The 21,839-nt window shown below is 45.1% G+C and overlaps 1 protein-coding gene across 8 annotated transcripts in view; it reads left to right on the top strand.

Moving 5' to 3' along the window:
• TJP2 (tight junction protein 2) overlaps nt 1–21,839 on the top strand; it is a 107,176-nt gene that overhangs the window by 59,255 nt on the left and 26,082 nt on the right. For 4 of the 8 annotated variants that reach the window (XM_036330902.1, XM_036330901.1, XM_036330900.1 and 1 more), the window contains 7 exons: nt 9,476–9,529; nt 12,100–12,224; nt 13,371–13,473; nt 15,166–15,850; nt 18,526–18,629; nt 19,261–19,408; nt 21,117–21,225. In XM_036330902.1, coding sequence (XP_036186795.1) covers nt 9,485–9,529; nt 12,100–12,224; nt 13,371–13,473; nt 15,166–15,850; nt 18,526–18,629; nt 19,261–19,408; nt 21,117–21,225 — 1,319 coding nt within the window. In that variant the 5' untranslated portion in view covers nt 9,476–9,484. Of the gene's footprint in view, nt 1–2,537; nt 2,625–9,475; nt 9,530–12,099; nt 12,225–13,370; nt 13,474–15,165; nt 15,851–18,525; nt 18,630–19,260; nt 19,409–21,116; nt 21,226–21,839 lie in introns of those variants that run through there. The other 4 variants (XM_036330903.1, XM_036330899.1, XM_036330898.1 and 1 more) reach the window with 2 other exon arrangements.

Genomic DNA, 21,839 nt, shown 5'->3' with positions numbered 1-21,839 from the left:
TGTGGTCTGTACATACAATGGAATATTATTCCCCCCAGAAAGGGAGGAAATTCTGACAGATGTTACAAGGGTGAACCTTGACATTGTGCTAAGTGAAATAAGCCAGACACAAAAAGTCAAATACTTTATGATCCCACTTACGTGAGGTACCCAGAGTAGTCCAATTCATAGAAATGGTTGCCAGGGGCTCCCAGGAGGGGGAAGCAGGGAGTTGTTTAACGGGAACAGAATTTCAGGTTTGTAAGATGAGAGTCCTGGAAATTGTGCAACAATGAGAAAGGACCTAATGCTACTGAGCTGCACGCTGAGGAATGGTTGTGATTTTATGTTGTGTTTTTTTTAGCACAATTAAAAAAAAATAGTGCAGGAAGAAATTGTGACTTCTGGAAACCTGGAGCTCTTAAATTGTAGGATGCCTTTGACTTCTGGGCAGTATGCATGAGTTTAAGGGGAAAGGTATTCATTTCCTCACCAGAGAAGCTCAAGTGATTTCCTGAGGACTGTCAGAGTGTAGGCGTGAGCTGCCTTAAGCAAGCCCTCTTTTCCTCCACCTGGATTCTCGCACCTGGCACCCAGGGCTGAGCGCGGGGTGCAGGGAGCCTGCCTACACCTGCACAGCTGGCGTGGAGTCCTAGGCAGCTTCAGTTTCCAAGATCCTCCTCCAGTAGGGTCCCTTTAGTGTGTGTGTGTGTGTGTGTGTGTGTGTGTGTGTGTGTGTGTGTTTTGTTGTTGTTAATCCTCACTTGAGGATATTTTTCCATTGATTTTCAGGGAGAGTGGAAGAGAGAGGGAAAGACAGAGAGAAACATTGATATGAGAGAAACACATCGATTGGTTTCCTCCTGCACCAGGGCCCAGGCCGGGGAGGACCCTGCAACCAAGGTATGTGCCCCTGACCGGAATCAAACCCGGGACCCTTTGGTCCGCAGGCCGACACTCTATCCATTGAGCCAAACTGGCTAGGGCAGTAGGGTTCCTTTGTACTCTCTGCGCTCTTCAGTGTAAGATTTGAAGCAAACTTTCATTAATTTCCCATCCTGTTCTTCTGTTCCAACACTTTTGAAGAACCTATTCTTGCCGTGGCCGATGCGGCTCAGTGAGTTGGGCATTGTCCTGTGCACCAAAAGGTCACGGTTCCATTCCTGGTCGGGGCACATGCCCGGCTTGCAGGTTTGATCCCCAGTAGGGGGCGTGCCGAAGGTAGCCTATCGATGGGTGTTTCACTCTTGCATCAATGTTTCTCTCTCTCCCTCTCCCTTCCTTTCTCCCTAAAAATCAATAAAAATATATATAGTATTTAAAAAACACACACTTAGTCTTGTAGAGTCCAAGGGAAGGACACGAACATGTTGAGTGCCCATGGAACATTAGTACTTCAGCATGTACGCTGGGTAGAGGTTGCCTTGTTTCACGCTGCCATTGGCCCTCTGAGGTGTGGGCGGTATGATCCCCATTTTATAAAGAAGGCGACAGATGTCCACCCACGGCTCACAACAGATGGAGATTGCACCCCAGACTTGATGTCATTAACACTCGCATTCTTGCCTCTGTTCAGGTTATGTCCTCTAGGGTCCAAATTTATTCACATCTCTGCCTCAAACATTGGATGGCACACCGCTCATTGCAAACTGCCCGGGCGCACTGGCGTAACATACACGCAGTAGTGAGAATGGTCGCCGGTTCCCGGAGACCATGCTTCCAAAACCCCACACCTCGACCTCAAACCCCAGGCGCCCCTTAACATCTTTCCTCAGTGTTCAGAGACCTAAAACGTGCTTTCCAACACTGACTCCTCCCCCCTTCCCCCTGGGGAGTAAAGACAAAGAAAGAAACAGATAGGAGGCCCTTTGTTTTTCTTCTGTCCGTTACATTGACAGGAAGGTTGGAGGGAAGAGAGAAGTGCTGAGTGAGCACTCTGTCCTTGGCTTGGCTCCGAGCTGTACCAACTCCCCAAGTCCTGTCTTCCTCTAGCCAGCAGACCTCATGATCTCCAAGGATGTGAAACATTGAGCTTCATGCCTTTTAATTTCTGTGTAACGTTAGCATTTCAGTTCACCTGAAATGGTCACAGCTTCTAGCAGCTTACACTGTGCGGGCGTGTGCATGTGTGTGCGTGTGTGTGTGTGTGTGTGTGTGTGTGTGGTGATTGTAGGAGGGTCAATATAAATAAATAAATCTGCAAAGATTCCTTTCTATAGCATTGCTCTCCAGTGTCCTACTTACTTAATTTCTACCTAGATCCGGAATCCCTTGGTGTGTCTAGGAGGAATATTTTCTCTGATTCTCTAGGTCCCTCACATGGGCGAGAGGAGGAACGGAAAGCTCTGAAAGTGATGCACATCCAGGCTGCTTGCTTTCTCCCCCACAAGTGATGCTTTTCAGAGCGGTTGGCGTCCCTGCTGGATGGGTGTCACTGTGCGAGATGACCACAGGATTTGCTGGGGATGTGGGCCACTATTGTATCGGCCTGATGTAACCACGTGCGGGGATGGCAGTGGGCGCGCAGCCTGGAGTGTGGGCAGTGGCCTGGCCGGTCACTCCCCAAAGTGACCATGAAGACGGCTCAGGTCCTGCAGAGGATGTGGCTCCAGGCCGGTAGGAAGCTGGGGCTGTTGAAAGGCCATGTGAGTCTCTCTTTGCCAGCTCTCACCCCCTCTTCTTTCCCAACCTTTCCTTTCAGGAGGGGTTGGGCGGGGGGGGGGGGGGGGGCAGCAAAATCCCTCCCACGGGGCCCTTTCTCCGTGGGTTTATTCGTGCTGGCAGCTTTCCGTAACAAATTGGGAGATGCAGATGGTAGTCCGTGTGGGCTTTTTCATAATTTGCCTCATTTTTAGCGGACTTCTGTGAAACGCATGGCCGCTCCCGGGATTTATGAATCAAAGGCTGCTGTTTCCCAGGGACTCTGGGAGCCGGTGGTGCTTCCTGGGGAAACTTCATAGACGGCCTCGTGGAAGAGGTTGGTGTGTCAGAACGTCTTGTTGTTTTGGGAAGAGCTTTTTGCTTCCTTATTCTGCAGAAATCCATATTCTTATTCTATGCTTAAGCTTCTAAATGGGAAGAAAAAAAAGGTTTTCTCATGCCCTTTTTTGTGTAGTTGGGACACATGTAGTACTGTAACATGTAGGAGTGTTTACTTTTGTGGCTTGGGATTTTTGCCGATTTTAATTCATCTTCACCTTGAGCTTTGGCCTCCATCACTGGGGAGCAGCAGTTTGGCTGTCGAGGGGGACACAGGGCACTGAAGACTTTGGGCATCTGCCTTTTGGTTGGGTTTTCACATGTTTCTATATTCTTTATATAAAATACAGGATGCTTCCTGTTTGGCCAAGATTGTTCCAAAGGAAAGAAACTTTATAACAACTGGAGGGTATTGTTAAAAGACAGATCAAATAACTATTTGTCTTTGTTTCTTTTTCTTCGTTTTTTCACGGAAATACCTTACGGCTAACACAAAGCTTTTCTATTTATGGTAGATAAAAATGAGCTCTCTTAACCTTCCATGTTCTGTAGAAATGATTCCTTCTAATATTGAGGGGCTTGTTATTCATACTACTTTCATGAAAAATGAAAATGACGAGAAAAAAGTGGGGACAAGCATACGGATTCCGGGCCACTGGAATGTTGACTTGGGGTGAGAAGGAGGCTTGGGGTCTCCTGCACCTTGCAGCCCCCAGAGCTAGGCCCGTTCTCCACCTTTCATTCCCTGCCATGCCTTCATACGCCCTCTCACATTACTGCTTCTGCCTCCTGCCTTGCCCTTCCTTCAGTAGAAATGATCACCCTTTCTTCTGCCCTTTCACCTTGCAAAATCTGTACTGCATTAGAGAATATTTGTGTGCGTATATGCATAACCCATGGACATGGACATTAGGGTGGTGAAGGCCTGGGGTGGGGGGTAGGGTGAGCTAGAAGAGGTCAGTGGGGGAAAAAGGGGACGTATGTAATACTTTGAACAATAAAGATTAAAAAAAAAAGAATATTTGTATAGGGGTCTCAGCCAGGAATCAGGTAGCCCGTGAGGTTGACTCATGTGCTCCCCCATTTTTTAACTCACGAAATAGTTGGTACACATAAAAGAATTCTATCTCTAAATCAAAAGCATAATTATAACACAAATCCCCGTGAGCTCAGCACGCGTGTCCATGACCCTTCCCCAAGGAGGGCACAGACCTTGGTAGCCTTCCCTATCTCACTGCGCCTCATTCCTCAGCCATTTCATCCTAAATTTCATGTTTCTTTATAGTTTTTCTTTATAGTTTTACCCTACACACATCCATACACAGAAACATCCCTAAAAGTTTAGTTTCGTTGGCTTTTTCCCCTCCATTGTGATAAAAACGGCATAACCTAAAATTTACAGCCTTAGCCATATTCTTATAAGTCCAGGACAGTAGAGTTACGTATTTTCACATTGTTGGGAACAATGATCTCACACTCTACAAATTCTCCTAGGACGTTTCTCACTCAGTGGTACGTGTGAGATGCATGTGTTGTAGTATGTGTGGCTCTAGTGTGTCTTCGTTGCTGTATAACTTTGCATTTTAATAATAGGTCATGATTTTTATGTCCTGTCTGCTTTTGGTGGATATTTGGCTTGTTTCTAGGTGTTGGCTATTGAGGGCTTTGCTGCTAAGAATACCCTCTTGTGCACCCTTGTGCACACATTCACACATTTCACTGCGTCGTGGAATACTGAATATCTTTATCTCTGACACGTGTGCTCTTCCGATGGCCCTGCATGCACAGTGCCTAATGCTGAACAGCCGCCTGCTGGCATTTACGCAGTCTGAGTATTGGTAGAGGTTCTCTGATCTGTGCACAGCCCAGCACAGGGTGGGTAGGACCAAAGGCCCGGGATTCCATTGGAAAGGCATGAGCTCGGCTCTCAGCTACGCCGCTGCACGCTGGCAGCCTGTCCCCAGGGATGCATGCAGGGCTGGTGTTCTGAGGGATGTGTGTGATTATGGGGGGCGCTGTGTGCTTCTGAACAGGCAATCCTGTGTAGAGAAGAGGCAGGGAAGACACTCAGTGGTTTGCTTGTGGGGCACACCTTGGTGGTAAACTCCACATGGCCTTTGGCTGTTTTACTCACCAATGTATCGCAAGTTCCAGGAACCACCTGTTTGGTGCGTAGGGGGTGTTAATAAATATTTTCAAATGAGTGAGTGAGTGAGTGAGGGAATGAATGAAGGAAGGCTCTCAATCCATGAAGGGTTTCCTCTGAGACCTTTGCAAAAAGGTCACAGCTCTGTGGACTAAATAAATACATACACATGGTTCTTGTATATTTTTAATGCTCAAAGGAGGTATTAAAATTTATTTTTCTTCAATTACCTTACCTTTAAGATTTTAAAATTATCACTTAGTTTAGCAGAACATATATTCTTTTAATATTATGTTTCAGTAGTGAATGCGTTATGCCACAGTTTCTTAACCCGGAATCAGAAGATGACCCTTGCAATTTGATGAGAGTCATATCTAAGTTGGTGAGGCCTTTAGGCACCTGGTAAGGTCTCATTGATTAAGAATTTGACTTAGTCTTATTGGTAGTGGTAGGGGATTAACCCGCTCTCTGGCAAATCAGATTTTTTTTTCCATTTCTGCCACCTCCCCTTTACCCCACTAATCACTCCCTCCATCCAGTAAACCTGGGGCAAATCTAATTTAAATCACCCCTGCAGGCAGCACAGAAATTAAGACAGTATAATCTCATTATGGAAGAACAGTGAATTTCAAAATCTAGGCTTACTCGGGCAACATTAAAAAAAAAACTATAGCAATTCATTTATTTGCCTAAACAATAAAAAATATGTAAATTTAAAACTTTGAAAAGGGAGTTTGTTGTTTTTGTTTTTAAAATAAAAATGTAGCCCTAACTGGTTTGGCTCAGTGGATAGAGGGCCAGCCTACAGACTGAAGGGTCCCAGGTTCGATTCAGGTCAAGGGTATATACCTTGGTTGCGGGCACATCCCCAGTAGGGGGTTTGCAGGAGGCAGCTGATCAATGTTTCTCTCTCATTGATGTTTCTAACTCTCTATCCCTCTCCCTTCCTCTCTGTAAAAAATCAATACAATGTATTAAAAATGTATTCTAAAAGTAATGTGCTCATATAAAAATGTTTTCTGCCATTCCACAGCTCTTGGGGGAAGTTTGACATTTTTTGGTATTTATTCTTCTAGTCTTTTCCCTAGAAGCACATATATGAAAACAGGAATGGAAACATGGGTGTTTTGTATCTTGATCCCCACAGTAGACATTTAAATATAGAGCTCTATGTATACATATATGTAACTACTCTCCTATTGTTGGATATTTTGTGATTATCTGTTTAAAAAATATAAGCAGATATAAACAAATTTATAAGTATGTTTCTGTGCGCTTGTGCAAATATTTCTGTAGAGTAAACTTGTAGAAGTGGCATTGATTGACCAAGGGATATGCAGATTTTACATTGTGGTACACACGGGTAATTTGCCTTCCGGAAGGTTTGTACTGATTTATATTCCCACTGCTTCCACCAGCAGTGGACAGACCAGAAAATGAAAAATTCTCTTTAATTGAACACACAGTCATCATGATGAAGAAACTTTTAAACACACTGATGGAAATTAAATAATTCTTTTCAGTGCCCAGGCATTTCACTGTGTCGGTTCATTTAACCGAAATATCACTCTCTTTTTGGACACTCAACCCCATAACATTGCTTAATCCTAGGGGTGATTGCCGTGGCATTGGTTAGTTTTTCCTGAGCCAAACCAGCTATGGCTAGTTTTTGTGTTTTTAAAAAATTCTTTTCTGCTCTGTTAATCAACAGGTATTGTTTTAAAGATCTTACAGTACTGACTTCAGGCTTCTATTACTGCTCTTTAGAAGTTGGCCTTCATTCTAATTGTTGTTCTTTTAGTAGTAATCTCTTCTGTCTAGCTGCTCTCAAGTCACTGTATCTTTTTCTGCCGTGATAGTTCCATGTGTTTTTCTTTTTTTATTGATTTTTAGAGAGAGGGAGAAACATTTATGTGAGAGCGTAGCAATTGGCTGCCTCCTGCACGCCCCCTAGTGGACCAGGAATGGAACTGGCGACCTTTCAGTGCCTGGGACGATGCTTAACCAATTGAGCCATACCAGTCAGGGCTTTTTTCTTTTTAAAAACTTGCCCACCTTGTCATGCACGGGGCTTCCTGAACCGGAAACATCCTCAATTCTGGAAGAGCCATGATCTCTTCCGGTTTTGCATCTCTCCTCCACTTATCACCTCCTTCAGAACATATAATTAGACGCACTGTGATCCTTTGTCACTCTTCTCTGTCCTGTTTCACTTTTCAAATGCTTTGTGCCGCATCCCAGTTAATTTCTTCACATCTGTCTCCCAATTCATTGATGAGTGTCTTCACCTGTGTGCAGTACTAGTATGTGGTTTAATCCATTGTTTATCTAATTTCAATCACATTTTTTCATTTCTACAAATTTTGCTTTTTCTTTTTCAGATTTGCTTTTAGTCATTCTTGATGGTCTCTTGTTGCTTTTTTCATTATACTTTCAGTATCCCCTTTTAATTTCCTATGGTAAACATGGCACATATTTAACATACTTGTTTTTTGGTCTGTGACTGGCATGTCCAGTATTGACCACATTTGATTCTGCAGCTTTTGGTTTCTTTTAACGGTCAGTCACGCAGCTTGTTGGATGTGTGTGTTTAGATTGTGAACTCTTGTCCCTCAGATGTGTAGCTCGGGCCTTCTTGGAAGCCTGTGCTTGAGTGAGTTCCTTGGAGAGAATTGGCATCTGCCTCTGGGTACCCGGGTCCTAGCAGAGCAGAACCGCTTTGGGCGGAGTGTTTGGGTCGTGTGTGTTCACATCCATAATATGAATTTCAGTCCCAAACCTTTGTGAGTACAGTTCTGTTGATAGGAATTCTCCAGCGAGATATTTTTAGTTATTTCCATTCTACTCGGCACCAAGGATGAGATGTGTCCATGCCATCTCCCTCTGCCTGGGTTTTCCCCGCCCCCTAATACATCTACTTTGATCTCATCTCCATCCTGTTTGGATCCTACAATTTATCTCTCTTCCCAGCAGCTCCTGTAATGCCTGTGTCAGGGCTGGCTTATCTCTCCAGCTTTGAGTTGTCTTGGCCTTTAAGGATTTCCCTTCAAGGCAGTCTGTGCTAACACATTATTATTATTTTTTAAACGATGCCCACTATTTCCTGGTTTTTCTATACATCTATTTTAGAATATTGTTAGAACCGGAAGCTCCAGTGGTCTGAATATGCAGGCATTTTCATTTTTCACATCCAGCAATACTGATGGAAAAAAGGGATTTCACAAGTTACACAACTTAACACTTTTTGTGATAAGACCGTGGATTCCTTTAGATATAAAAATACAGGAAACTTGCCTAGGAGATTGCCTTTGATAGGAAAAGCAGAGACTGGTTAAAAAGAAAAGCAAGCCCTAACTGGTTTGGCTCAGTGGATAGAGCGTCAGCCTGTGGACTGAAGGGTCCCAGGTTCGATTCCGGTCAAGGGCGTGTACCTTGGTTGTGGGCACATCCCCAGTAGGGGGTGTGTAGGAGGCAGCTGATCAATGTTTCTCTCCCATTGATGTTTCTAACTCTCTAGTCCTCTCCCTTCCTCTCTGTAAAAAATCAATAAAATAATATATTAAAAAAAAGAAGAAAAAAAAAGAAAAGCAAGCCCTGGCTGGTTTGGCTCAGTGGATAGAGCGTCAGCCTGCAGACTGAAGGGTCCCAGGTTTGATTCCAGTCAAGGGCACATGCTCTGGTTGTGGGCTTGATCCCCAGTAGGGGGCGTACAGGGGTGATTCCCTCTCATCATTGATGTTTCTATCTCTCCCTTCCTATCTGAAATCAATAAAAATATATTTAAAAAAGAAAAGCAAAAGAATGAAAGATATCTGCTTGAAACTATCTAATTCTTAAAAAAGAAAATATGTTTTCATTGATTTTTTTTTTTTTTTTTTTTTTAGAGGGAGAGGGTTAGAGAGATAGAAACATGGATAGTCTGCCTCCTACACGTCCCCTACTGGGGATCAAGCCCACAACTCAGGCATGTGCCCTGACCAGGAATTGAACTGGTGACCTCTTGGTTCCTGGGTCATCACTCAACTGCTGAGCCACACTGGCCAGGCTAATTCTCTTTTTTAAGGTATTCTGTAGTGACAGTGTTTTGGAGTGGTGATCATAAAAAGGCTCCACATAGAATATTTTATTGTTTTTAGAGCATATATCTCATTATGTATTTTAGTAATTTTCTAGGATTGTTAAGAATGCCATTTCATTGAAGGAAAGAGTGCTTGAAAATAGGCAGCATAATGTTCCCAAACACACCAACTTTTGGTATATTCAAAGTCTAAGCTGGACTTTTTTACATTGAGCTATTTTGAATTCTAGTTTCATTTCTAGCGTTGAAATGTTTGAGGTTTTAATCAAATTGGTTTTGCTTGTTTTACACAGGCCCCAGGGATGGAGGAAGTGATATGGGAGCAGTACACTGTGACCCTGCAGAAGGTGAGTGCCGCACGTGCTGCGCACAGGCCACGGTCATGTTCTCGTGTTTATAGATCGTAGGTCTTGCTCATTTTGTTCTAAACACAGTGGTTTTCCCCTTCAGGTGGATAGTGCATTGTAGGGAATAGCTGGCAGTAATTACCGCATTAACAAAGATTTGCACGCTATTACATTGTTTTGGTTAAGGTCTGTATAACATAGAAGATTCTAGAGGTTATTCAGTGCATTCATCTATTTCCAGACAGAACAGGTTGTGAAAAAATAGAGAAAAGGAGAGGAGGAATGGAAATAACCTGCACTGTTGAAGGACATTGAGATAGTAGCCTCTGCAACTCTAATAATTTTGATTATAATATATAGAAAACTTTTAACTCCTTCTGTGAGCTGGAGGTCTAAACTAAATTTAAAACATTGGCTTAGCAATCAGGAGACATGGGTTGTTTGCCTTTCTCACTCCTTATTGTATTAAGAGGTGTTGAGTTAATTAGATATAAAATAATATCCCCTCATTCCAGTGGTATTGAAGGTAGAAGTAATATATGTGGATATACTGTACTTAATTTTTTAAAAATTTAAATATTTTTTATTGATTTTATTGATTGATTGATTGATTGATTTTAGATACAGGAAGGGAGGAAGGGAGAAAGAAAGAGAAACATTGATCAGCTGCCTCCCGCATGCCCCCTGCTGGGGATTGAGCCCTCAACCCAGGCATGTGCTCTGACCCAGAATCAAACCAGCAACCTTTTGGTGCATGGGACGTGCTCAACCAATGGAGGAACACCTGCGAAGGCCATTTTACTTAGTTTTAAAAGTCATTTCAGAGGTATTGCTCCTCTTGATTAAGTGAGGTAATAAGCTTCCAAGGCAGGGCATCGTGGCTTAATAAATGTTAGCTCCGTTCCCTTTTATTCTGAGCAGGTTTCAAGGTGGGCATGGTAGGTGATAACCCCACTCTAAACCAGCATAGCCACCAAGAGTGTGTGAGTGATTTCTGTGCAGCCGAGCTGGACGAGAACTACACTCGTGGTCCCCGACTCTCATTCCATCAAGCCGCCTTGGTCAGCTTCGCTGTGATTTTCCTGGGCCCTGAGGGTCTTACTCTTGCTCTGAATCCCTCCAGTCTCTGTCACTTCCTAAAGGGGAATGGTCAGTTCCTTAAATGGAGTCTTCCTTCTTCAACTTCTGTCTTTAATGAAAAATTGGTGTCTGAGTAAATATGTATTAAATTAATCCAGGAAGGGAAAAACACACAGATCAGTGTTCAGGTGCTGAAACTTCCGGGCTAGTAACCTTGGTTTCATCAGTGGAGGGGTTCCCCCCCTTAGGCCTCATTTTTCAGTTCTGTCTCTTCTCTGTGCCCTTCCACCAGCATGTCACATACCCCTTCATTTGGGGATGCCAGTCTGGCAAAGGTGAGAGACATCTTAGGCCTGGAATAGCGGATGGGGCTGCCTCTGTGTAAAACCAGGCACGAGTGATGGTGCTGCCAAATCCAGAGCCATGTGATCAGCTGTGGGCAGCCCGGCCTGTTTGTGTTGGGGACTGTTTGTCCCCCTAGAGCAGTGATGGCGTGTCAGCATTTTGAAAAACCCTAACTTAACTCTGGTGCCGTGTCACATATAGAAATTTTTTGATATTTGCAACCATAGTAAAACAAAGACTTATATTTTTGATATTTATTTTATATATTTAAATGCCATTTAACAAAGAAAAATCAACCAAAAAAATGAGTTCGCGTGTCACCTCTGACATGTGTGTCATAGGTTCGCCATCACTGCTCTGGTGGGTCCCATGTGGGAACTTTTCTTGAGGGGGAATTTTTTATTCTCTGAGTAGATTTTTACATAATCAAACTCTGCTCTAGAGATATAGTCATATCTACCCATATCATCCTAGCTTTCCTGAACACTGAAATGAATTAAGAGTCTGTTATCTGGGCTCACTATTAACAGTTCTTGACATGGAAGTAATTAATCTGTATCCCCATTTTATGTGCATGTAGAAAAGAATTTAATGCTTTGCTGTCTCATAAGACCTCAAAACTAAGTTTATCTTCAGACTTGATCTTTAAAATCCATTTACTTATTTTTCACCCCATATTTAAAATGGACCCACCAGCTCCTCTAACTTGGGAGTGAAAGGAATACTTTACAAAATACGGTTTCAGCACGGATTCAGCGGTGCCTGCAGCTGCTCCAGCTCAGGCTGGGATACGAGAATGGGTAGGATTGGTTACTCAAATAGCACGGCCCTCTTCGGACAGGAAGTGTTATTTCCAGTCCCCTGCCAGCTTCTAGGGATGATGCCAGTCAGTGCTATCCATCTTCCCCAGCCTTCACAGGGCTGTTTCTTTTAGATAAGGAATTTCCCTTTATACACCTGTCGGCTAACCAGGATGCCGCTTTATTTTGTTTCTGTAAGCCCGCTCTTCCTGAACCCGGTCTGGTGATTGGGTTGCCCTTCACTTTATTGAGTGCTTGTAATAAATCCTGAAAGCCACGTATGGAAGGTGTGTGGTTTTTTTTTGTTTTGTTTTTTAAAATTTTTCTCTTCACTTCAATGAACAGGATTCCAAAAGAGGATTTGGAATTGCAGTGTCCGGAGGCAGAGACAACCCCCACTTTGAAAATGGAGAAACGTCCATCGTCATTTCTGACGTGCTTCCCGGTGGGCCCGCGGACGGGCTGCTTCAGTGAGTGGCCTCCCTTCCCGCCCCAGCCCCTACAGCCCACTGGGTCGGCCCCAGACAAGATGCTGTGGGTGGTGTGCATTATAAAATAATATTTAAAAACCATATTTTTTAATCTATATGTTTGTGCATGTTTTTATATACATACATGTGAATTTATATGAGAATTAGGGCCAGAGCACATCAGTCCTTTGGGAACATCCAAATGGAGGAAGGAGAGCGGTGGTTCCTGTGAAGGTAGTTCTAACTATCACCGCTGTCATTCCTGGGCTTAGGGGCCATTTCTGAACATGGAATCGGAGATTGGCATTGCTTCCCCACCGCCCCCCCGCAAAGCATACCCAATACTGCTTATTTTATGTTCATTAAGAATTTAATGAGGATACTCTGGCTTAATGCTTGTCTGCTTTGTAAGAGGGATGTGGAAATTGGGAAAATTTACTCCATGAAAACACAAGTTTTCCAACTGCCACCCTTGTCCTGGTCTGAAGAGAGAATGCTGTTTGAAAGAATACATGTCTGAGCCCCTCACCATCATTTCTCAGGGCAGAAGCGAAAGTTAGTCACGTGGCTGCCATGGCCAGACAGCTCCAGAGTGTAAGTTCTATTGGCATTCCAAGTCTCTGCATGGTCCTGTCGAAGTTTGTAGTGTTTCAGAGAGCAGAGTGGAATTTTGCAATCGTTGTTGGGGTGAGATAAAGTAAGAGGGTTCTGTGACCTCAAAATTTCTTTATGACTCTGAGGCATGCTCTTGACTTCTTCCCGTCCAGAGCACAAGTGGATACAAACCTTCTTCGAGGGTCTGTGTAGACTTCCTGATGCCCTATGTGCACCGGGGTGAGGAGGCCGGTGCAGGAGGCCCTTGGTGCTCAGACCTCGCCATTGTCCGGTGGCTCCTGGGGGCCCCTGCGGTTTGGGTCCTTCTCCCCCGCTGTTCTCAGTAGACACAGTCGAGAGTGAGCTGATGACTCCTGGGTTCCTGCCTCGGGAGAACTCACACTGACTCGGCTGAGGAAGCCTTGGGAGTCCTCAGACGTGGAGCCCCTCAATACGTATTTCACATCCATTGGCTGTCTCTGTTTCTCAGTAAATAGTTGACAGTGAATGAATGGGAGTTTTTCACATCCCATTTTTATTTTTTGTTTGCAGAGAAAATGACAGGGTGGTCATGGTTAATGGCACCCCCATGGAGGGGGTACTCCATTCATTCGCCGTTCAGCAGCTGAGGAAAAGCGGGAAGATCGCTGCCATCGTAAGTCCTGGGTTTGTTTCCTCTCGCCTCAGTAGAATTTTGTTTTTATCCCTGGAAGAAAATGACCACTCACCTTTAGGCACTTGACGTACCTACATCATCTAGGGGCCGCGACTTCTTATATCCTCAGTACCTTAGGAGGGCGATGCAGTGGATGAGAAAGAGGTGTATGTAAATAATGCCTCCCTGCCTCTTTCTCGTCTTTCTCCTAACTTCGTACGACCAATGATTCTTTCATCTGAGTGAGTTTCACCTTCAGAGCCAGGTTAGACAGTTATTCTCTATGAGGATTGACTGGATTGAGAACAATGATAAAAGAGCATTCCTTTAGAAAATACGTTTTAGCTCAAAAACTCATTTGTAAAGGCCAAAACAAGATGTGTTACATCTTCATAAACTAGAGTTTCTTAGGAGCCGGTGGCCATCTGTGGCATTCATTCATTTGCTCTCTCATTCATGTAGCAGACACTGGTTGAGAATCAACAGTGAGCCAGATGCCACTTGGCCCTGGAGCAGGTCTGCCCCACTCTAGCGCGGCCCGTGGACACACAAAGCAAGAATTTGGAGTGTAGTGAGTTTAAGGGCAGTGCTAGGGGATGCACTGGGTATGTGGTATTTTATTTTTTTAAACTTAATATTATGAAATTTTTCAAACAAAAAGTCCAAAGATTATTGTAATAAACACATGTATCTTCTACATGTTAATATTCTGCCATATTTACTTATTTTTTCTTCATTTGTGCATAAAAACACATACATACTTTTCGCAAACCATTTGAAGGGAAGTTGCAGTTCTCTTTCAGCATATGTCTTTTGTAAATAAGGACATTCCTCTACATAGCTGCACTATGATCCTGTCTAAGAGAATTAACAACTCTGCCATATCATCTACTATCCAGTCCACATCCTAAGATTTCTTTGCTAGACTTTTTTTTTCTTCCCCCAGAGATTCTATCAAAGTTCATTCATTGCACCTGGCCCTTGTCTTTTTTGTCCTTTTTAATCTAGAACAGGAGTTCTCAACCTAGGGGGTCGCCTAAGACCATCCTGCATATCAGATATTTACATTACGATTCATAACAGTAGCAACATTACAGTTATGAAGTAGCAACGAAAATAATTTTATGGTTGGGTCACAACATGAGGAACTGTATTTAAAGGGCCAGAAGGTTGAGAACCACTGATCTAGAAGGATTTCTCTTTCTCCCACCTCTTCCCCTAATTTCTCCCACCCTCCTTTTTAATGACGCTGACTTTTAGAAGAATCTAGGCCGTTGTATATAAACTGTCTCACTTTCTGGATTTCCGTTTTTGTAACTTAGCAACTTAGAGTCCCTTGGTACTTCTCATACTCTGAGTATGGTGGGCCCTTGACTTATGAGTGTCCCTACTAACGAGTTTTTTGAGATACCAGCTGTCTCTCGGCCGATGTTTTGCGTTGAGTTGATAGAGTAGTTTGAGTTAATGAAGGCCCCACTGTATAAGCCAATTTTGCAGGCATTGTCTTGAGACCTTTACACTCATTGACTTGATTCTTGACCCTATGAGGTCTTTATTGTCCCTTTTTCCAGCTAAGGAACCGGAGGCTTTGGGACACAATTTTACTGGGAGGAGAACCAGGGCTTTTAACCGTTACATTCTCTTACGTTTAATTGTGATTGTCCTTTCTCCCCTCTGTGCTTTGGTGAACAGGTGGTCAAGAGGCCCCGGAAGGTCCAGCTGGCCCCGCTGCAGAGCGGCCTTCCGCTCAATGAGGAAGACCGTGCTTTCGAGGTGATGGATGACTTTGACCGCAGAAGCGCCCGCAGCGGGTACAGTGATCGGTACAGTGAGAGGAGCCGGCTGCACAGCTGGGAGAACAGCCTGGAGAGGGGGCATCCCCACGACCGTCCGCGCAGCCAGGAGCGGGACCGCGGCCGGAGCCTGGAGCGCGGCCTGGACCACAGTGACTATGGCCGAGCCCGAGACCGGAGCCGTGGCCGGAGCCTGGAGCGGGGCCTGGATCGTGATGACTATGATGGAGCCCGAGACCGGAGCCGTGGTCGGAGCCTGGAGCGGGGCCTGGACCGTGATGACTATGATGGAGCCCGAGACCGGAGCCGCGGCCGGAGCCTGGAGCGGGGCCTGGACCATGACTATGGGCGAGGCCGAGATAGCAGCCACGGGCGAGGCCGGAGCATTGACCAGGCCTACGACCGGGCCTACAGCCCGGAGGTGGAGTACAGGCACCGGGGGCAGCCCGACGCCCGCTACAAGATGTCCCGGAGCTGCGAGCACCTCCGCTTGGGCAGCCCCACCCCCGAGCCCAGAGGGCGGCGGGACCACGAAGGTGACAAGCCCATCGGAGTCCTTCTGACGAAAAGCAAAGCAAATGAAGGTATCACAGCTTGATGAAGAAAAGCACTAGTATAATAACAGCTGGCTCTGCCATGGCCCTGACTGTGTGCCGGGCACTGACCTACATGCTTCGCACCGACTAGCTCATTCCATCCTCATGACTGCCTCATGTAGGAGTTAGGACATCTTTATTTTATAGACGAGAAAACTGAGGCACAGAAAAGTTCATTGTCGTGCACATTGAACTAGCACGGGCTGCAGAAATCTGGCTTTAAATTACTAGGCCAATGGTTCTCAAAGCAGCGCAAGCATCACCTGGGCACGTGTTAGACATGCAGATTCTCAGGCCCCTGCCACTGACTCAGAAGCACTGGGGTGGGAACCTGGAATCTGTTAACAATGCTTCCCCCGCCCCCCCACCCCCACCGGTGAGCCTGGTGAAGCTCACACGAATAAGACCACAGGAGAGAACAATAGCATTTTGGTTGCATTTTACCTCTATGCCAAGACCTACAATGCTGTGTAGTAGGTTGGAATTTGAAACTTCAGAGAAGTTTTTGGTATGCCTAGGATAGCACAGGGACTTGGGCCTCAGGAATGGAAAAGTACCCAGTGGCTAGGAAGCCAGGTTACGGCCAGGTGGCCAGAAGGAAGGCCAGATAAGCTGACCACAAGAATGTACCACCCTTCCATTCCCAGCTTAAAAAAAAAAGTGCAGAATTTTATCTTTCTTCTAACCGCTTGCTTTTCCTACTCTGACATGGAAAATTCCACAAGCCCACCTTTTTCTGAAAGCCATCGTTTTGTGCAAATCCGCGTTGTCCCCAGCTTATAAAAGCACCTAAGCAGAGCCGGGCCCTCAGCCAGGTCAGAGGACCTTCCTTTTCTCTGTGTTGTCTCCCTCAGCTTATGCTGGTGCTTGAGCATAAGCTTAATAAAATCTGCCTGGCGATTCCTCTAGGGTTTCCTCTTACATTCTATCTTGGGAACCCAAGAGCCCCAACGCTGGTAACGTGCCCATGCACGAGGCGGGCCGAGGCCCGGCTGCCAGGCCCACGCTCCGTCCTGGGGCACTCGCACACGGTCACACCCAGGATTCACTAAAACCCTGTGGGCAGCGAGGGAAGCCACTGGCCCCTGCAGTTTAGGTGAGGATTCTGGAACTCGGAGGGGAAGCAACTTGCCCATGTCTTGAAGCCAGTGGGTGGTGGAGCTAGAACTCAGATTTCCATGGGTGAGAGGAAACAAGCAGGCGAATGAATGGACAGGGCGATAGAGCCCGGTGGTGTGATATTCCTCGCGTTGGTTTTTGGCTTCTGACTTTTTACAGTCCTTGTAAACACATCTTTTCTCTTGTTCTCTAATGGTTCTCCTTCCAAAGGGGAAAACAAAGGAAGCCAAGTGAAAAACTTGGTGCTGTCCAGGTTGGAAATTTGCATTAAGTAGCCTGTCTCTGAGGAATATGCGTCTCAGGAGGTTTAAGGATTCTATAGACTTTTTCTAACCATTTATAATGACATTAATTCATCAACCCACAAGAATTGCAAAGCTATACTAAGTACAGTGTTTTTTCTTCTGAGAGCAATCCAACATCCATAAAACCTCCGAGCTATGCTGGTTTTAGTTAAATACTTTATTGCTTTGCCTGGTTTGTTTACCCCTTTTCTTCACACACTGAAATATTTTCAGTGCTAAACCCCACACAATCTAAACTGTTACAGATGAAGGCCTTTCTGTGGGCAACTGCATTGCCAGCAGAATATGCCTGTTAAGATGTACTGAGTTGGTTTTTATCTCCCCAACGTTTTATTTCGAAAAGTGCTGATTTTATATAAAGCAAATACTCATACAGAGCCTTCACCTCGTTTTAACATCATTAGCAGCTTTAACAGTTGTTAACATTTTGCCACATTTGTTTTCATTCTCCTTCCCTTTCCCCGCTCTCTCCTTCTCCTTTCCCCTCTCCCTCATCCCTCCCGCTCCCTATCCCCTGTCTCCCAGGGGTGTTCTGGAACCCCTTGTAAGTATGTTGCAGGCAACGCACACATAATTCACCCTTACGTATTTCAGCAGGTATCCCCCGAGGCTAAGAAGATGCTCCTACATAACCGTAATGCCTGTATCACGTTAACATTAATATCCGTTTTAATAAATTACAGTACAGTTTATTTTGCTGTTGCTCTAAAATAATGTAACACCCCCCACCACCACCACCACCTCTTCCCCACATTGGACCAAGGATCCTGGTGAAGGTTCTTGCATTGCATTTAGTTTTTATGTCTCTCAATCTGGAACAGTCCCTGTGCCTCTTTTATTTTGTATGACATTGACTTTTTAAAATATGTATTTTATTGATTTTTAGAGAGACAAGGGAAAGGGAGAGAGAGAGAGAGAGAGAGAAGCATTGCTGTGAGAGAGAAACATTGATTGGTTGCCTCCCGTTAGCACCCCAACCAGGGATCAAACCCGCAACCTGGGCATGTGCCCTGACTGGGAATCGAGCCCGCGACCTTTTGGGGCAAAGGACAACACTCAACCTAGTAAGCCACACCTGCCAGGGCGACATCGACTTCCTTGGATGACTCCAGGCCAGTTGTCTTGCAGAATATCCCACATGCAGAATTATTTTTTCATCAGTATTTTTAAATCGTCCTGAAAACCAAACTAAGTTTTCTGAGCCAGTTGCTGAAGTCGGGGTCTGCTTCTGTCTTCTAGAGTATGGGCTCCGCCTGGGGAGTCAGATCTTCATAAAGGAGATGACCAGCACCGGTCTGGCAACCAAGGATGGCAACCTGCACGAAGGGGACATCATCCTCAAGGTGGGTGCACAGGGTAGAGGACGGTCGGCTTCATGCTTGGCTCCTCGTCTGCGTTTCCGCATCCAGGTGCGAACACAGTGGGACTTTGTCGCGCTGGGACGCAGAAGTAAGACAGAGACTGGGAAGAGCAGCACAGTGAGATCATTTTATCAGAAAAACCAGACTTGGAGAGCGCTGTCATAGATTAATAGCAGTTTTTTAAAAATATATCACTGAGTACTTTTTTTCCCTTCCCTGTTTGTTTCAAGTTTAAGCTCCTATTCCCTAAATGAAGGAAAGATGAGAGGGCGAGTTGGTGGTATATGAATGCTGAATATTTAATAGTTCTTGTAAACCTCTCTGGTCAGGAGACACCTTCCGGTAGTAAGCCAAACCATCGTCTTGAGCTTGGAAGTTAAATAAATTAGCAGAGTAACTTAAGTACACGACAGCGCTCTCATGCCTGTATTTGGGATCCAGGCATGCAGGGTTATAGTTAATTTAAAGGATAATGCATTTTTATTCAGCCCCCCCTCCCCCTCCCCCCCCCCCCCCAAAAAAATCTCATGTCTGTTTGAATAGATGAGCAAAGTCTTTTACATTTTTAGTGGGGGAAAATGTGAATTTTCTCTTTTGCCGTGAATAAACACAGATAAATGGCACTGTAACCGAGAACATGTCTTTAACGGATGCTCGAAAACTGATAGAAAAGTCAAGAGGAAAACTGCAGCTGGTGGTGCTGAGAGACAGCAAGCAGACGCTCATCCACATCCCGGCGTTAGATGACAGCGACTCAGAAGGTAAAGAGGAGGCTGCGAGCGAGGCCGGAAGCAAGGGAGGCTGTCGCTTCTGCGTTCTCACCTCTGTCTGGCCCAGCCATCCCACGGGAAGTTTGGCTGCCAGTGAAAGCCTTTCCGTTAAGCTTAGATTCCAGAAGAGAAATGTTCGGTTGTTACTGCCTTATTAAAGTGTCTGCTGAAATCAGGTTTCCCATGCGAAATTCTGGTGCACTTGTGAACTCCCGGTGGACACGGATTAGGCCACTGAGAACAAAACATGTTAGTAAGAAATGTATGTACGAGAAGTTCGAAGAACTAACCACATACATTTGTAAATTGCTCGTTCTTGCGCGTGTTTTTTTTTATATTTTTAAAATATATTTTTATTGACTTCAGAGAGGAAGGGGAGAGGGAGAGAGAGATAGAAACATCAGTGACGAGAGAGAGAGTCATTGATCGGCTGCCTCCTGCATGCCCCCTACTGGGGATTGAGCCCCTGACTGGTTCATGGGTTGACACTCAACCACTCAGCCACACTGGCTGGGCTCCTGTGTGTTTTTTTAAAGTGGCTATTAATATTTCCAACAAAGAGAAGACCATGTGGAGGATAGCATAAACTGGTAGACACTGTAATGTTAAGACTCAGAATGGTTTATATTGTGTATTCAGTGATTAGCAATCCATGTCACCTTTTCTCTTTTAAAGCATTATATTCATTTCTCAAATATGAATTATACCTAGGATAATACTTGAACCATCTACAAATTACCAATAAACATAAGTAATCATGATATATCCTACTTAACCATCTCACATTGCCTTTGTGTAGCAAAGTTTAGAAAAAATATTAGGTTCTCAAGTTTTAAAACAGATGTTGATTTTGAAAAGAATTGCTGTCTAGAACTTAGTTTAGTTTCCATTATGTCCAATGTCTAAGCTGTTGTTACTGCTATGAACAGTGCAGAGAAATCATCCCAGCATGCTGAGAGCCTAGAGCAGGGGTGGGCAAACTTTTTGACTCGAGGGCCACAATGGGTTCTTAAACGGGACCGGAGGGCCGGAACAAAAGCATGGATGGAGTGTTTGTGTGAACTAATATAAATTCAAAGTAACCATCATTACATAAAAGGGTACGGTCTTTTTTTTTTTTTTTAGTTTTATTCATTTCAAACGGGCCGGATCCAGCCCGCGGGCCGTAGTTTGCCCACGGCTGGACTAGAGTGTATGGCCTGGCTTTTCAAAGTGTGGTCCTCACCCCACTGGCAGCCTCAGCAGCATCTGGGAGCTTGATACACTTGCAGTGTCTCTGGCCTCACCCCAGAACAGCTGCATTCTCACCCCAGAACAAGAGCGCGGATGATTTGTGTGTGCATTAATGTTGGAGAAGCATATACGTGTGACCCAGTAATTGAATTTTGAGTCTTCAGTAGCAGCTTTGATAGAAAGTGTGATGAAAGAGGGACCTAAAATTCTTTATTTGGCTTTCTCTTTATTAATTAATGCCCTCCCCTTCCGACAGAAGATGTTAGTGAAAAATGTATGTACAAGCAGTTCATAATCTGACTATCAGATTTTTTTTTTCTTCACCTCAGGAAGACTATTAGACTAATAGCACATTTACTGCCTGCCTTTCTTCCGTTTCCCATGTTTCCTAACCAGAGAGAGGGATAATTTCTGGTACAGGTCTTAAATATTTCATGGCAAAGTCTTTTCTTATTTTTGAAACCAGATATCTCGGAAATAGAGTCAAACCGGTCATTTTCCCCAGAGGAGAGACGGCAGCCGTATTCTGACTATGATTATCATTCCTCAAATGAGAAGCTGAAGGAAAAGCCCAGGTAAGGAGATGTGTATTTTCCCTCACACACGCTGCTGTGTGCACACATAGGTCTGTGTGAATCTGTCACATCCTATCTAATAGTAGACAGACATGGTAATTGACCGTACCTTCGCTACGCCTCCCATCGGCTAATCAGTGCAATATGCAAATTAACCACCAACAAAGATGGCTGCTAATTTGCATACTGCAGGCAGGGCGGGACAGCACCATCCCACCTGCCCTGCCGCCATCTGGGCCTGCTATCTGCGACCCAGGGTGGCAGGCGTCCCGTGTGCGACCCGACCTGGGGTGGCCGGGCGGGGCAGCGAAGGCTTGAAGGCGGCTCTGGCCGGAGCGAAGGCCTGGGTCCCGGGTGCCGGAGGAAAACGAGTGCCGGCAGCCAGGGGAAGGGAAGACCTATTGCACGAATCTTTTCGTGCAACAGGCCTCTAGTCTATACTAATAAAAGGGTAATATGCTAATTAGACTGGGAGACCTTCTGGACAAAGCCATAGTGGCGGGGCTGAGGCAGAGGTGGTTAGGGGCTATCAGGCCAGAAGGGGAGGGCAGTTGGGGGTGATCAGGCCAGCAGGGGGGGGTGGCAGTTGGGGTGAGGGGGCAAGCAGGCTGACA

This window comes from Myotis myotis, unplaced genomic scaffold (genome assembly GCF_014108235.1).
Source record: "Myotis myotis isolate mMyoMyo1 unplaced genomic scaffold, mMyoMyo1.p scaffold_m19_p_12, whole genome shotgun sequence".
Classification (NCBI taxonomy): Eukaryota; Metazoa; Chordata; class Mammalia; order Chiroptera; family Vespertilionidae; genus Myotis; species Myotis myotis.
Note: the sequence above shows the minus strand (reverse complement) of the source record. Positions and strands in the feature narration are given on the sequence as shown.